Source organism: Passer domesticus, chromosome 1, assembly GCF_036417665.1.
Source record: "Passer domesticus isolate bPasDom1 chromosome 1, bPasDom1.hap1, whole genome shotgun sequence".
NCBI classification, from domain to species: Eukaryota; Metazoa; Chordata; class Aves; order Passeriformes; family Passeridae; genus Passer; species Passer domesticus.
The window spans coordinates 87,579,119-87,596,507 of record NC_087474.1 but is presented as its reverse complement, the minus strand read 5'-3'; the positions used below and the strand labels follow the sequence as shown (position 1 = coordinate 87,596,507).

Below are 17,389 nucleotides of genomic sequence, written 5' to 3'. Positions count from 1 at the left end.
TTCTTTTTGCACACTTAAAAGGAAATCACAGATTTTTAGCAGTGATTTAGCATTTAGTATTTTCCTTAACTTAGATTCTTAAGACAGCTCTTCAACAGGTTTTGCAGCATACACCTGAGGTGGCTAATTTCCTGGTAATTGCTCCTGAGGAATAGCTGAGTCTGCCAGCTTCCAAGAAAAGCAAGGTTATTCAGTCTGTGAAGTTGATCTTGTCTGAGTATTTGCTGTCAACTACACTAGCAGTCTTCTCTTGGCCCACATCTCTCTGCATGACTTTGTGCTTCTCCCATAATTTGCGGGGATGGGAGGTGTGTCCTGCTGTCAGGACAAAGCAGAGAGCTGTTGAAAATGGTAAGAGAGATCCTCTTAACACTTAGCAAATATGCCAAAACCTGAAAGTGACTTAGAGTTAGTAACCTTCTAATGAATCTCATTTTCTCATTTCAAGACAATTTCTCAGCTGTCTGCTTCTGTGAGGTCCTGGTTGCCACTGCATGCCTGCTCAGTACAGATGTCTTGCAGTTCCCCACAGCATGTATAGAGAGTGCATGGAATGCAAAACCAAATGGGAATAGCAGGGACATTTCTGTGAGCTGTTGTGATTAAAGTGAGAGTTTGAAGATACAATGTTTTTTGATGAGTGGATCTTGAGCCTGATCAGAGCTGCAGGCAGTCAAAGGTGTACTCCTGTAGTTGCTTTGAATTCAGTACTAGGATCTTAACATTAAATGATTACATTGAATACTTTGCGTAAGCTCATGGCTAAGGCTGCTGGCACAACTCTGAAATCATGCTGCTTCAATGGTATGCCCCTAAACTGTATCCTTGTTGAAATCCCTCAGTGATTTTAGAATCTGGACTGAGAAAAATGAATGAATAAATGATGAATGACAAGGTTACTGATGTTGTCCAGTGATCTGTATGCCATGAAAAAACCTACTGATAGTTCCTTGTTAGCCCTAGGAAGAAAGATCTGCAGTCTTAAAGATGCCATAAGAGGTGTACCTAAAAGTTAGTGTTCCTGAGATGATTTTGAAACTGATCATCTGTGAGCTCATGGAGCTTGAGAAAAGATATAGGAGAATTGCAGTATTCGCCATAATTTTCCTGAATTCTCTTGCTTTGTTGCAATGTGAAAGATGGTGTGAGATTTCTGAGCAGCACTGAATGTAGGCAATGTCTATAATGGGAAGCAGTAACAGTGCAGTTGGTGAATTGACAGCTCTGATTGCTCTATGAATCCTTTACTTGCATCCACAAGTTAAGCCTACCATAAAACTGAAATTGGCACTTCAAATACTTGAGTTAAAATCAAGGAAAGCTATCAGTAATCGCATACATGCAGTAACTTTAGTTACCTTTTGCTTGCCTTTGCCACCCCTTTGGGGTATGTTCTCACTTACTGATGGGTTTTTGCAATTTGCTGCTTAGGAAAGTTCAGTTTTCTTTATCACCTTTGTCTTAATAGTCTGATTTCATTTACAAACCTGAAGACTTAAGGAGTTCAGCAATCATTTTTTCTGAACGTGATTTAAAAAAAGAGAATCCACTGGTTGTGCTGACTTAATTATACTGGTTTCTCTGTGGTAACTTCAGAATAAGAATATAAAAGTTCTTACAATGGCTGCTTGTGAATCTCCTCAGATCTTGTTTAAAATTATTTCTCACTGATTAATACCTTATTTAGAAATCTACTCACTGATTGATTTTTAAAGCCTCTCCATATTAAAATGGATAATAGGAGCCTGCTTTGTGCTTTCTTTCTGGACACTTGAAAAATGTGGGACATAGTGTGTAGCTGAGGTTTATCATACACAGTTAATTGATAACCAAGTTGAATAAACCTTTCGGATTCTAAGATTTAAGATCATCTTTAAAATCTTTTGGGATGTCATCATCTTGTGATATGGGGAATGAATAAGGGCAAATAATGAAACCCTAATCAGTCTGTAATGTACTAATCTAATTACATTTGAGCTTCTCTATGCCTCTCTTTCTTCCCCCTCCCCTTCTTGCTTGATTAACCAAGAAGCAATTTGTCTTGAAATGTAGTTAGGATAGTTGTACAAATAGAGAATAGCTCAGATTTCAGTGTCATATCATTTATGTAAGTCATGCTGTGAAATAGAAAAAATGCTAAAGACATTAACATCTTGTATTCTTTTTGCTTAATTGTTGATTAGTTACAGTTCAGAGATTTTCTGTTCCAAGATAAGGCTTAACACAAAGGGACTGACCAGTGGATGCAAGGAGTTGTGTAGAATAGTTTGCAGTTATGACTGCCTTGTCTGGGTGAAGGACATAGGTGCATTGGTTGGGAAAGTGTGTCCTTCCCACCCATGGAAGTTGTTCTATCTCTCATCTTTTAGCAGATATTTCTTTTCACTTAAGACTCTCCTAGATCAGTCCAGTTGTTACCTAGTAATAGGTAATTAGCAGTTCTGAGTGCAATTTCTATGTGGGTTTTCTTTTTTCCTTCCTGTAGATCTTAGCATAATGTGCATTTTTGAGTAAAAGTCTATTGGATTAGGTCCATTGAAGTGAATACTCTGTTGGAAAACAACTCACCGAAACATGTTGCTTCGATTCAGCATGGGATTTCTTTCAAAGAAGAGGTGGAGGTTGAAGTCTGGTGCTAGAGTTAGCAGCCTGGCAGATGAGGCACTTGCTTTCTGCTGATGACACAACAGAGAGTCATTCTGAAGTCCAAAGAGAGCCTAAAGCATCAAAGTAATCTGGGTTGAGTCTGGCATTTTTTGTTTACGCCTGTTCAAAGGTATTGTTTTTGTTTGCAAGGTGAAAAGCAGTTGTGTTATTAGGAGTGTGAGTTTTTAGGATGAGAGCATTCCTTTTTGGCGTTTGTTTTTCTTCAGCCATGCTTCAGAAAAGTTTCAAGTCGGTTGTGTGTGACAGCAATGGATGAGTGCTTGGTCAACATTTTGGCGAAGAGGTGCTGCTCTTAGCCTCAATTTCTGAGTCTTTTTGTTGTCCTAATTTCTATTCCCGTGTTTTGTTTGTTGCCGTAACTGAACGATGCACATCACTGAAGCTACCTCTGAAGCAAACACTTCACTGTACTTGGGGAAGCAGTGCTTCTTGGGGAAACTTGTTTTCAACATTGGTTTGTATCACAGTTCTGTAATCGAGTTGTTACCTTAAAAGGTGCGTGTAAGGTAATTTTGTCTGCTCCCCTGAATTGTGTGGCTGAGTAGTTACTGATCTGTGCAGTGCAAGATGATTAGCACAGTTACCTCCTTTCCTTCAGCCTCGGCATTAGGCTAATCCAGCATTTGTCTGGGTTGTGTGAATTGCCACACTGAGTACCTGTTTCCTGTTACCCCTCTAAAGGTGACTTTCTCCATGTATTTCAGTGCCTCTGGGAAGCTTCAGCAAGCTGGGTATCGGGAGCCCCTCAGTTCCCGGAATGCTGTGATTTCTAGGCAGAAGGGGGCCATGTTACACAGGGTTACTCTGTCCTCCAGGCCAGATGGACGGGCAGCTCTGCAGACAGGTTGTCACCATGGGATTTGGGAACACTTGCAGTCCAAATGAGAAGGAGCTGTCCTGGCCGCTCAAATAAGGGTCTCTCTGAAACCTCATAGGGTGATCTCTCTATCCCAAAATGTTCTCTTTTCGTGGGTCTTTTAACTTGGATAAAACTATATATTGCAGCAAAATATCTTAGCTTCATACAGCGTGAGAAAAAGGGTTAATATAGACAGGTTTGCTGAATTTGGCTAATTGATGGTGTCTTCAGACTCTGAAGTTGTGGGGGCAAAGAGAAAATGGTGTGTTTGTCGGGTAGACTTCTTAATTTTCCAATGTTTAGGAATGTTTAGGTGACGTTTTCTTGATTCCATTTTGTAAAGATCTTTAGTTGTGTGATACAGCATTTAAATAGCTGTTTTTTGATAAGGATCTGTTTAGTAGGAAACTGTATCTGACAACTCAAGGGATTGTGTGATTGTGTAATTCTTCATGAGGGCTGGGGAGAACCTCCTATATTGAAATGGACTACATAATCGTGTGTTACTTATTCTACTGAATATATTGCAGTTAATTATTAATTAGCATCATTTGAGCTTCTTCCCTCTTTGCCGGTAGTTGGGCAAAAGCACGTGTACGCTGTATGTTACAACAGAAGGGCATCTACTACCTATTAAAAATGCAAAACTGTGAAATGAGTATTCCTTTAATAGGTATTGAAAATATGACGGTCGGCTTTCCAGTTTAAGAGTAAAACGGTTTTTAAAAGATGTAGGATTTAATATTGAAAGCAACACTTTTAAAGTCAGATTGCCTTTTTTTTTAGGTGGCAGAGCATAAATACGTGCCATAGGTGCATACTGTGCTTCCAAAGGAGAAGCGTGTGCCGTGGGAAAGATACCCGCTGGAATCCCGTGCGGGCAGAGCCTGTGCCTGCCCTGGGGCTCGGGGATGGCCGCGGGGGTATCGGGGATGGCCGTGGGGCTCGGGGGTGGCCGCGGGGGTATCGGGGATATCCGTGGGGCTCGGGGATGGCCGCGGGGCTCGGGGATGGCCGCGGCCCCGGTGTGTGCGCGGGGCGGAGCCGCGGGCACTGCGGCGGCACCGCGGCGGCGGGAGCTGCAGCCGGCCGGGCCGGCAGGGATGACATCACCCCCAGGAACATGTGATGCAGCCGGCTGGCGCGGAGGATGCTGAGCTGTGGAGGGAGAGATTGGTGCAGATATTTATGGCATTTCATTTGAGTGTGGTAAATGCCTTTTAATTTTTTTTTTTAATTAAATCCTCAAATCCTCAGATCCACGAATGGTTTGTGGAGAAGAGGCTTTGAAAAGGGGGAGGGAGGACCCACCCCAAGCCCTTAAGACCTGCTTATATTGCTGGTTTTTGTTTTATTTTTGCTTCGTTGGAGATAAAAACGATACTTTCCTGCCGTATTCACCCTCTTTGCTCCCCAGCATTCTTTCATCTGTTGTAATCCCCACAGTCTTTTCAGTTAAGCTTTACCACTGCAGAACTGGAATAAAAATAGACTGTTTAGAGCAGCAGGAATATGATAATCCAAGGCAGTCAGCCTTAAGGATATGCAGATGCAGAACATGAGCCAAGCACTAACGTATTTGCTAGGGTGTTTACCTTGAGCGGCCCCTTAATAGTCAGAGAAATGTTAGCTAAATGTTTCTCGCTTCTTACATGCCACAGGCAAAGTAAAACGTGCAGCTACTGCGCAGCATCATCCGAGGTGAAGTAGTTTAAGGGCTTAGAAATCTGAGCAAGCAATTGCGGTAACATCAGTGTCTTGGGTAATTTTGAGCTAAGAGAGACAGCAAAGTACGGCACTAGTTTCTGCATGCTTTTTAGGTGAGGAGAAAGTGTTTTCTACCTCCGAATTTACTGTAAAGAAAAAGAATTGCCATGGTTGATATGGAAGCTGAGCATGCTAAATTGGCATTAAGCTTATGGTGGGTAGCTCAAAGCACATGAAAAAAAATTAACTCTGGAAGTGTGCCTGTATGCCTTAGCAGTCAACTGAAGCCCAAATATTTCAAGGTGGAAAAGGGTGTTTGCTGTCTTTTTAGGTGATTTATTTAAGCTCAGGCTTTTTCTTAAAGCTATTTCGAGTTTTAGTCCATAACAAACAGAAATGTAGTCGGAACAAAACTGTAGGCAATTTCAGTAAAAGGCTGATAACTATAGCCCATTCTCTGGAGGAGTAATCATGCATGAAGTTCCTTTTGCTGTGTCTTAGAATCTTGAGAGCCTAGGTGCAAACGTGAAAGTAAACCCTGCACTGTTTTGGCAGTCTGGAGTTGCTGTGTAATTGCAAAATACTGTCCATCATGCAGAAACCCTCCATGCTTTGTGGTTACCCAAGGAACCAGTTTTCCTGGTCTAGCCTTTCTAAGAATGTGTGCTGAATTTTGGGATTGTTTATGGTCTGTGGTGTCCATGGAAAAAACAAAGAACTAGCCAGGGAACTTCCATCGGGCTGGAAGTTGATTTGTTTTGTTTTCTTTTGTTTGCATTCTGTGAGTGCTGAGACAATGCCCTGGTTGAACACTTGAGTTATGGTGAACTTGAGGGACTTGCTGCTGACAGACATTTGTCTGAACACATGTTTTAAAAATCCTCGGTCATGGATAGGCCGTAGTCTTCCACAGGAAATCCCATGTGCTGTTCACAGTTCTTTCTTTACAAAATTCCTGCTGTCTACAATTTCTTGCTGTAATTCAAAGCTTTTAAATTCTGCAGGTCCACAACATGCAGGCTTTTGTCACTAAGTAGGCTTTGTTCTGAGGACTGCCACCACATCTTCCTGCAGTTCTTCACTCAAAACAGATGCACAGATGATTACATGCAAACACCTGAACATCTTTGTCCCTTGGGTGTTGTGCCTGGTGCACCCTGGGTCTGTTTTTAAGGGTAGTCCCCACAGCAAGATACTGTAGGGGCACAGAAGTCTCACCACTGCTCTCTGGAGTAGAAAACCACATATGTAATTTCCATATGTGATGCCCTGAAGTATAGGTCTTTTATTACTTGATGATACTAGTTTGGTACCTTCAAGTTTTAGTTTAGAAATGCATGGCTATTTCATTTAAGCTCAGAATCTGAGACGAAAGGATATGAAGCATCTGGATATTTTTGAGGAGGAAGAGTCTTAACAGCACTTTTGTGGTTCAGTAGTTATAGAGAAGCAATGAGCTTCCCACTTAGCCCAGCAGAGTTTCAGATACGGGATTGTTTTAAACAACACTTAAATCCAAACTGACCAGAAGGGGTTGTACACATAAGTAAGTTGAAGATGTGTCACCCAGTTCTTCTTGTAAGATGAACAAAATCGGCTTAAATATGACAAATTCTGTATTCCACAGGTGAAATATAATGTAAAAAAATGCTTCCTAAATTTTCCTTGTCAAAGAGAGAAGAACTTCAGAATTTAGCCACAGAATTAGAGTAGTAGAAATAGGATGTAGAAAAGGAGGGACAAGCTGATGATGTGCTGCTTTGCAGCACTGACTGTGGTCACTCACCTTGGGCACTGTATGATACTCCCTGTATGTACAGAGTTAGTATGATAAAGTGTCCTCTCAGTTGCAAAATGCTGCTCCTATTAGGTAGCAGAAAAAAATTCTGCTTACAGAAATGATTTAAGAAATGTTACATGTAAATAGTGTTGGGGATTTTTGGTGGGTATTTTTGTGTTTTTTGGGTGGGTTGGGGTGTTTTTGGTGGGGTTTTTTGTTTGGGTGGTTGTGTTTGTTTTGTTTTGTTTGTTTTGTTGTTGTGGGATTTTGGGTGGGGTTTTTGGTTTGGGATTTGTTTTTTTAAATGGTAATTGTTCTAAGCATACCAACTTCTTATAGCTTGATGCTCTTCATCTCTGCTGGGAAAAAAAAAATTAAAAAAAGAAAAGAAAGTGGGATTTGGAATGCATAAAAGCCATGGATTCATATGACACTTTTTATTAACTGATGAAAAAGGCTAATTCTGGAATCTTGTTTTCTACTGAGGCTTGCTAACAGGCCATACTATTTGTGTTAAGCTGGTCAAAGTGATGTCCATTAATAGATCTTTAAAGTTTAGTTTATTTTTTGACAGACTTTTATTGTAAGATTATCTTAATTCCTGTAATCATAACATTCAGAATGTATTCCAAAGGTATATATTTTTCAGTGCATTCATTAAATGTAGAAGCTGGGCTTGTCTGAATTTTTCACTAATCATCTTCTCTTCTTTTTTCAGGGTTTCGCAAAAATGATGAAATGAAGGCTATGGAAGTATTGCCAATTTTAAAGGAAAAGGTTGCATACCTTTCAGGTACAGTTATTTTCTCTTGTAGAATACCCAACTCTGTTGTTAGTAGCATATAAAATGGTATTTTAAATACTTCAAATGTCATTACAAAATTCATGGAACACTAGGGCAGCACTGATTCCTATTGGATATCCTAAACATAAGATATACATTTTGAAAGGCATAATGAAGGAGGTATTTGTTTTCTTGAATGTGGAACATTGCTAGTTTTTGTCTTGGTCATGTTAAGTCCTGCATTCCCCCTGGACGCATCACTATTTACAGCAACTTAGAACCTGCTGTACTGATATCATATTCTTTGTCTTATTTCTGGTTCTTCTGATGGGGAATTTTACAGAGATGCCTTTGTTATTGACCCATCTGCAGTATATTCTGCAGAAATGTGTCTATTGCAGAAGTGAACTTCAGTTGTCTGTCTTTTGAAGCACACTTAGTATTTTCATGGTGAACTGACTTAACATGTAATTTTAGGTAATTCCAACATGAACATTGAATTTGATTGGTTACTGAACCAATAGCAGGAGGATTTAAAGATGGGATTTGTATGAGTTTGTATCATAACATAGTCTATAACTTCATAAGTATCTTTATTTGGTGGAATGATGGGTTGAGGTGCTTATTTTTGTAAACTGCCTTTTGGTGTGACTTTCTGTTGGGATTAAACACCATCATTCTCTCGGCCATAGTATTAATGTCAAGTGATTTAGAGGACAGTCTCATATTTGCAAGTGATTTTCTGGATAATTTTTCAAGAATGACAAAAGTAAAGCTCTTGTCTGTAAATACTAAAACACATACAATTATTTCTGCAGTTGTACTCTTTAAGAGATTTGCTGTGCATGGATGCTGATGCCTGCATGTACAGCATGTAGTACATAGTACTTTATCCGGTCCACTACCTGACTGAAGTAGAGGTACAAAAGCAAAAAGATGTGTGGGTGAAGATTTTTTTTTTGTGCTCTTTTCTTAAAAGATCCTGGCAACTGTAGTGAGTAAGACCAGTTTTCCTGGTAGCATTGTAACTTGGGAATTGTAGTGCTGGTGAAGACTTGCTTAGAACTCTTATTTTTAGAGGGAAAGAAGAGGAGAAAAGGAGGTTAAGTACAATATGTCAATCCCTCATTACTTTTTGGACCTTGTCTTATGTCATTGAATGAAAATGTTGTCACTCCAAAACCTCTGAATTTTTAAGTTGTCCAGTACTTAGTTTAGACCCCTTAAAAGGGATCTGAAAAATGATGAGTTTTTTAAATGTTAATTCGTAAGCAGATGGCATTCTGAAAGGCATTAATTCAGTGAAAGTGAAATGGGCCAAATGAAAGATGAAGATGAATTTAAGGGGAGATGATAAATTGTGAACCAGAACAGAGGAGGTATTGGCAGAAATAAACGGTTGCCAACTTGTCTGTGTGAAGGTAGCAACTCCTAATGGACGAGTGGAGCAAACGGCTGTGGGCAACATGACTGGCCAGAACTGATCTGCCAAAATCCATAGTTTCACTTTTCCATTGCAAGTGGAACTCAAATGGAATGAGATACATAAATTGTGCAAATGAATTAAAAAACCCTTAAGTACAACAACCTACAACAATACTCTTCAGTGTGTTCTCCCCCTTCCCCTAAAAAAGTACCATCACCACTAGGACCTAACCACTGTGCAACTAGAACTGTCAAGCTTTATACCTGGGAACACAACGATATTTGTTCATTTGGTTTTCTGAGCAGATTTTCACCTAACTGAGAAGTAAGCTTGAGTATTGGATGTCTTACCATCTGAAATAGTTACATCTCTAGGCTTTTCTATGAAGTCCAAATAGAGTCTTGAGTGCATTTTTTTTGTGTTAAGTTTAGACTGAAACATGTCAAAATACAAATATCTCTACACATAGCTAAACAAGGAGAGCATTTTCTTACAAGGTGCAGTTACCTTGATTTCATATAAGGACATAGCCCTTGGTAACTTGTCTTGCCATAAAAGCCAACTGTTAAGCTTTCTTTACCAGAGTACTTTGTAACTAGGTTAAAAGGCATTTCTTAAAAAAGCTGCACTACTCAGCCTGTTGGATTTTAGTGCCATTTGGAGGCCATTGAGAATACTGCTGTTAGTGATGTGCACTAGACAGAAATGATGCATGTTTGGTGACTCACGTGAGTTATCGGATAGATGTTTGTGTGACACACTTTGGCGTAAACAGAATATCTCGATAGTGGGGTGGGGTGGTGTATCAAAGGAAATGGATTAAAATGGAAGTCTTACTGATGAAAGCAGTAGTAATGTAGTATGTTTTTGTTAAACATTAATAGGAGGTTGAGTTGGATGAAGACTATTGCAAGACAGGAAATTCCCACTGATGCCTCATGCATTGTTGCTTTTAACTTTCCCGTTTGTCTGTGACACAGGAGCATCAAGAACAAAGGAAATGAGAGTTAGTTATTGTAAAAGACCTAAGAAAGCTGTCATTAGAGCTGATGAAAAAACCCCATGTCTTAGGGACTTTTTTTGTATTATTATTTGCAATTTTGCCACCTGTTTTAAGACTGGGTAGTCAAGTTCTTTTCATCTGAAATCAAGGCTGTATTAATTTATTACTCATCTAGGTGTGGAGTTTGTACAACAAAGTTTGTCTCTGATGTACAAAAGTTTCGGGATACGATTTATCAGAAATTTAACCACCATTTTAGAAAATGGGCTTCTTCTGTGACGTATGTGGAGCTAGAGCCAACTGAAGTGGCATCCAGAATGACATAAAAGTGCCATATTGAGAAATTGCATGATACAGGAGTTGCAGTGTGGGAAAGGCCTGGAGGACTGGTCTGAGGTGACTGCACGTAACAAAGCATTTGCTTAAAAAACTTACAGAATGTTAAAGACAATTCAGCTTATGCTTTTGCCTGCTAGCTGCTGCTTTTTAAAGAATATTCACCCTAAGCAATTGAGTTACTTTTTCTGGGGGGCTGGAGTCAGTAGCACTTACCAGTTGAAAGTGGTAGATCTAAAGGCAGTGGCCTGTGGTGCAATGAGGAGAGAGAGCATTAAGGGCTCTAGTAGACTATCAACTACTCTTGCTAGCCTTGGAGCCCAGTGATGGCTCTGGAGCTCAGCAGGGCCGCTGTTGGACTCTGTCTTGTCATTTATCATTCCTTTCTCTTACAGCTGCTGTCTTGGTTTCTTTTCCTTCATTTGCAATGTAAAAATCCTCAAAGCTCTCTGCTTGACAAGTGAGTCAGGATGGTCAAGACTTGCTTTTCTCCATTAGAATGAAACAACTCCATTTTTCATCTTATGTCTCACTTAAGACGTCATGGAAGATAAAGATATTAATTTCTTTTTAAGTTTTGCTTTCTTGCATTGTAGCTTGATGGAGATTCAAAGATGCTTTTGCCTCTTTTGAGTTTCATTTAGTGTCTGATAGGGAGCATGTCCAGTGTAGACAATCTCAAGAGACTTTGACAGCCAGGTTTGGTGTCTTCGGCAAATACATACTAACTGTGGTGGAGGGTAGAGTGATGAATCTTTGAGTGACTGGTATTATTTATTTTTTTAATATTTATTTTTATCTTCTCTTGGCCTTCCTAAGTGATTTTTGAAAAACTTTGTTTAGCAACATGGAGTTGCAATGAGAAGCTGATTTGAAATGAGAAATTCTGGGCTGAAGATAGTGTTTTTTCTGTGTTTCCATGGGACGGGAGAAAACAGTCCACACATCTGTGGTTGAAAACATATATGTGAAGTTTAGCTTGCAAGAATCTGTCTGTGCTATTATAGATGTGTCGATAAAGACATCCTACTGGGCTTGAATTTGGTGTTTAGCAATAGTAACATTTTGTTGTCACTAGCAAGGGGTTGGATATAAAATTATATTTTACTATTCGACTACAGCAAGTCTGTGCAATTTTATGGCTGAGATGAATGCATTTAAGTGGAACCACTTACGTCAGATTTTTTGCCTTATATATTAAGCAGATTCAGAATTTCTTGTGTTGCTAACAAAATTAAAAACTATAAACTGACAATTGGGAATATGCAAATCAGAACAGGATAAAAATACAAATTAAATACTTAAATAGTTTCCATCCGCTCAATCTGCGTATTGAGTGTGAAATATTATACACGTAAATTCTCGTAGTAATTAATTCAGTCATTGAATTACAAGATCATTTAAGTTGGAAAAGACCTTTAAGAGGTCCTAAAGGTCTTTCATTCTGGCCCTTTACCTGGCACTGCCACGTCCACCACTGACCACGTCCCCAAGTGCTGCATCTACATGTCTTTTAAATGCCGCCAGGGGTTGTGACTCAACCACTTCCCCAGGCAGCCAGTTGCCAGCTTGACAACTCTTCTGGTAAATAAATTTTTCCTGATATTTAAACATTCCCTGGTACAATTTGAGGTAATTTCCTCTCATCTTGTCACTTGTTACCTTGTGACCAGCACTCGCCCCACTGCTGCGTCCTTTCAGGGAGTTGTAGAGAGCGATAAGGTGTCCCCTGAGCCTCCTTTTCTCCAGGCTAAACAATCCCTCAGAGGCTCCTCATAAGCCTTGTCCTCCAAGCCCTTCACCAGCTCTGCTTTCCTTCCCTGGACAAGCTCCAGTACCTCAATGTCCTCCTTGTAGTAACTGGGCCAAGAGCTGGACACAGGATTCGAGGTGTGCCCTCACTAGTGCCAAATACAGTGCCCTGCTCCTGCTGGCCACACTATTGCTGATACAGGCCAGGGAGCCATTGGCCTTCTTGGCCACCTGGATACACTTCTGAATCCTGTTCAGGTGCTGTCAATCAGCACCTCCAGGTCGTTTTCCACTTGGCAGATTTCCAACCTCTCTTCCCCCAGTCTGTTAGCAATGCTTTGGGTTTTTGTGCAGGTCCTGGCACTTGGCCTTGTTCAACCTCATATTACTGACCTCGGCCCATCAATCCACTCCTGCCCAGCCTGGCATCACCTGCAAACTTCCCCTTTATTCTTACAAACAGTCAACTTTCTTGTCATCATCATTAAGCTCTAGACAATCATAACACTCCTAACGTTCAAGGCTACCTTGCCAACTCTCCTTCCATGCCTATCCCTTCTGAAGGGTTTACAGACATCCATTGCAGCACCCCAGCTGTGCAAATCATCCCACCATGTTTCCATGATAGCAGCTATATCACAGTTTTCCTGCTGCCCAATGGCTTCCAGCTCCTCCTGTTTGTTGCCCAAGCCATGTTCATTGGTATAGATGCACTTCAGTTAGGCTATTAATTCTGTCACCTTTTTTGGGGCAGAAGGCTTAATTCCTACATGACCATTCTCAGGTGCTTCCATGGTTTCTGACACATCCATATCTCTTACATTTTGGCTGCTGCATGGATCTCTGTTCCTACCTCCTGTGAGATGGCAGACTGAAAGACCTTGCTAGTTCACCATTCCTCAGACACTGGTCTTCTGCCTCCATGCTAATCTCTGGAGAACATGGCTTTATCAAATCTAGTCTAAAGCTCTTTCAGTAGCCCTTATAATTCCTGTGCAAAGATGCTTTTCCTTCTTTGAGGCAGGTGTAACTTGTCTGTCACCAGCAGGCTCAATGTCATATAAACCAACCCAGGATCAGAAAACCCAAGAATCTCCCAGTGGCACCAGGCTCAGAGCCAGGTATTGATCTGATGGCTCTTCCCATTTCTTCCCTTTTCATTCCCTGCAACAAGAAGCATTGAGAAAGCACTACCTGTGTTCCTGATCCTCCAACCAGTCATCCTAAAGTTTTCAGGGAGAGACTTCAATCACATCTCTCTTGATTGCCCTTGGGCTTCTTATTGCAATATCCTGCTTTTTTGCTGAAGTATGGGGTTAATAATAATAATATGTTTTCCTAAGGGCCATTCCCAGGGTAGGAAGCTTCCTCATCACATCTTTAACCTTGGGCCCAGGGAGGCAGCAGGCTTCCTGAAGAAGTTGGTGCACTGGGCCTTTGGTCCCTTCAGAAGGGAGTCTCCAATACAATCATCCATCTGTCTTCAACCTACTCACCTCCTCCCTGAGCTCTGTCACTGAGCAGAGGATCTTCTCTACCTGGGCACACCTCCCACAGCTGTGATCTCTGCTGCCATATCATCTACATACTTTCCTACAAAGTAGCATAATTCTGTATTTAAATTACATCTGTACAATTGCTGAGTCAAAAATTAAATACATAACAGAGTGCCATTGCTGGAGATATCACACTACCAGTCAAACTTGAAGGTGGCTGTAATGTCTAAGTGTAATGCTCTGGTTACTCTTTGTTTCAGATTTTTGGTATATGCTTTCTCACTGTAGGAATTGTGGCAATATGCTGATCAATACTCCCAAAATTCAGTCTTTAAGTTGGTCTCAAAATGACAATGTTGGCATTTAAGTTAAAATCACTTTTTTAAAAGTAGATACTGAAGACTATTTCTGCAAAAAAGAATTTTATGTTATGTTGTGGGGTTTTCTAACATTTTTAATTTTTCAGGTGGCAGAGATAAGCGTGGAGGTCCCATTCTAACATTTCCAGCTCGTAGTAATCACGACAGAATACGGCAAGAAGACCTTAGAAGACTAATTTCATATCTAGCATGTATTCCTAGGTAAGCGATTGTCTGTTAACCTCTAAGGCTGTATAACAAAATAAATGGATTAGGTTGCAGTACTCCCACAAGCTAGCAGACTGAGTGAGTTAATAACATGAGCACATCAATACCAAGTTTTGTCATTTGCTATTTTCAAATGGCTTTCTGGAAGAGAAGTAATTACTCTGCCTTGCAAAAGGAAGGCAGCTGGCAGAAGGGCTGGTGTGCTTTAGCTAAAAGTAGTTTGTGTCTCGGAAATGGCACTGCCATGCCACATTGGTTTTGCTGTGTTGAAGACTGCAAATACAACTCAAAGGCTTTCAGTATATCAACGATTAGAAGCATGCTGGTCATCCTTCACCATATGCCTTGTGTGGAGTGCAGTCAGCACAGGACTCCTAACTGTTATTTGTGTTAGATAAGTCATAGTGTCCTGATACAGCACGGAAATAATCAGGAGAAAGGTATGAGAAATTGTTTGTAAAGGTCTCAGATAAACCTGTGGAGTCATCTGTGAAAGTACTGATATCATTGCATTATCAGCAATTCAACCTATGAATTGAGCTGTTTAAATAAATTGACAGAAGTCAAATCCAGTGCTAGTGTGTGTGTGTGCATATATACACTCCCATATATATATATATATATATATATATATATAGTTGTATATATGTATGAGATACTTCATTCAGAACTTTGCTTTCTGTAGTATTCAAGTTGGGAACAAAAATGATCCTAAGACTCTGACTTTAGGTCCATCTTGGAACCTTCCAGCTTTGCAGGCTGGAGCAATGCTGACTGTGCTTGACTCAGTCTGTCTATGACCACAAGCAGCAGTTGTCATTACAATTGAAAAAAATTCCTTGGACAACATCCCTAGTGCAATATCTTCCATGTTTGTGTAATGTGCTAATTTACTGGGAGTTTTTGCACTTGATATAGTCAAATACCAGTTTCTGACTGGGAAAGGTGGTTTCATAAAAGCAACTTCAAAGCATCTGTCTGAGAGAATACATGGCCTCCTTTTTGTAAAGTTAACTGGGCGTCTCAGGGGACTTAGAGAAAAGAGAACAGGAAGAAGGCTTGAAATTTTTGGTCTCAGATTTGCATGGTGAGATGTATTTTAGCCATCTAGAGCTTCAAGTTGCTAGATAAGTTAATAGATAAATATGCATCAAAATATGTCCAATAATTTTTTTAGTGATAATCAGGGCAAGAAGCAGCGTTCCTCTGGCAAAAGGTGTATATTAGTTAGCTTAGATCAATAGTTCTAAAATTAAAAGAAAGTTAGTGCATATTTTATACTTTTTAAGCATGGCAATCTTTTGAGAAAAAAGGGAGCTTTATCAAAACTAAGACTTATTTCCATACAAGTCATGTTTAAGGGACTGATTATGCAGCTCTAGCTAATTAGAAGTCCCAATTGGTACAAATAGCCGCGAACTTTTGGGTTGTGTTTTATTTGTTGCAGTACTATTACATGACGTAGCTGAAGAATCACACATATCAGTTGTTTGGCAAGAGATCCAAAAGCTTAAGTTGACTCAATCTCACAATTTTACTGATTTTACAATTTATCTGATTTAAAAATATGGCTGAACTTATGTCATCACCACAGAGTGGGCCAGATATTTTAGTGTAGTTCAGGCTTACCATCACATGAGTTTGACTCCCTTGAACAAATCTTGTGATCCTTAGCCAAAAGACATTCAGCTTGTGTGAGATGATGTGGCTCCATGATGGAGCACATGATGAGGGACCACTTTGGACACCCCAGTAGATACATGCCTTGTGAATTAGTGACAAGCATTCCCTGTGCAATCCTCAGTTTGGTATGATAGTGATGGGCTGAGCAGCACTCCTATTGACATTTGACCTTACAGTGATGGGTCTATCTTTAAGACTGTAGTTAATTTTCCCCTTGAATTCTGTGATGATTTTAGAAAACATTTTCCCCATGGTCAGAAAATTGTATGTTGTAGCCTATATGTATGCCAAGCTAGTTACTTTTAATATATTTTGCTTCTGCCATTCCATTTCTGGCATTCTTATGGGCAGGTGGGAGAGCCGATGTTTATCATGATAAATTCATTTTTTGAAATGTTGTGGGATGTTTATTCTCTCTTCTTTTCCCTAGCTTTAAACTTGTCAAAGTTAAAAAACCCTTCCCTTTCTGAGGAACCAATGTTACCACTTTTTGCAGATCTCCTATAGCAGTCATAATCTATCTTTCTGCAATGTGGCCAGTAAGACTGAGTAAAATATGCCAGTGAAGCTTCCCTGCCTCTTGGACACTCTAGAAACCTCACCACATGAATTCTAGAATGGCATTTGAATTAGTCACATCCCTGAAAGTGACTCATACTCAAACAATGGACATTTGGTACTTTTTAATAGTCTTGGCTATGAGGCATTGGTTTTGAAATGATTTCCTTCCTATGGTTATACTACAAGGTCATGTAGCAAATTCTGTTGGAAGAAAACTAGAGTTTCTGGTGGTGGTGGTGATTGTCACTTTTGATCAGTGGCAAGAACTAAATGTACGGAAGATATTGATGAAAAGAAATTAAATTTTCCATTCTCAGAAGGAGTTCCGGAGAATTTGCGTATAAGGTCTATCAACTTTTGGACAGCAAAATTGAGCTTAAATTTTGTAGAAACAGATTCATGTCGTTTTCTTCACAACCATAAAATACCGTGTTGTCCTTTAACTATTTACAAATCAATCCTGTTACAAAAGAAATTGTCAATAAATGGGTGTCTTTCCTCTACAGACTAACTCTCAGATAAAATGGTTCTAAATCTGAGACAGTTTGGAAAAGTTGTGAAGTGGTAGGTAAGAACAATTTGCCATCTTCTGCCTTCTTAGAGGATCCCCCCAATCATTAGAAAGACATGAATATTATTATCAGTCAAGTAAGAGTGTGTGTGTTCTGAAGAGTAAATTGTAAATGTATTAGATATTGCTGCTTTAGGAAATGGTAGGATTACTGTGTAAACCTTAGTAAGGTGAGGG

At 39.9% G+C, this 17,389-nt stretch overlaps 1 protein-coding gene across 3 annotated transcripts in view; it reads left to right on the top strand.

Annotated features, from left to right (window-relative positions):
* The window catches only part of TRIO (trio Rho guanine nucleotide exchange factor), a 243,488-nt gene that overhangs the window by 60,225 nt on the left and 165,874 nt on the right, over positions 1-17,389 (top strand). For all 3 annotated transcript variants that reach the window (XM_064428332.1, XM_064428352.1, XM_064428342.1), the window contains exons 2-3: positions 7,732-7,806; positions 14,277-14,391. In XM_064428332.1, the coding sequence (XP_064284402.1) occupies positions 7,732-7,806; positions 14,277-14,391 (190 nt within the window). The remainder of the gene's footprint in view (positions 1-7,731; positions 7,807-14,276; positions 14,392-17,389) is intronic.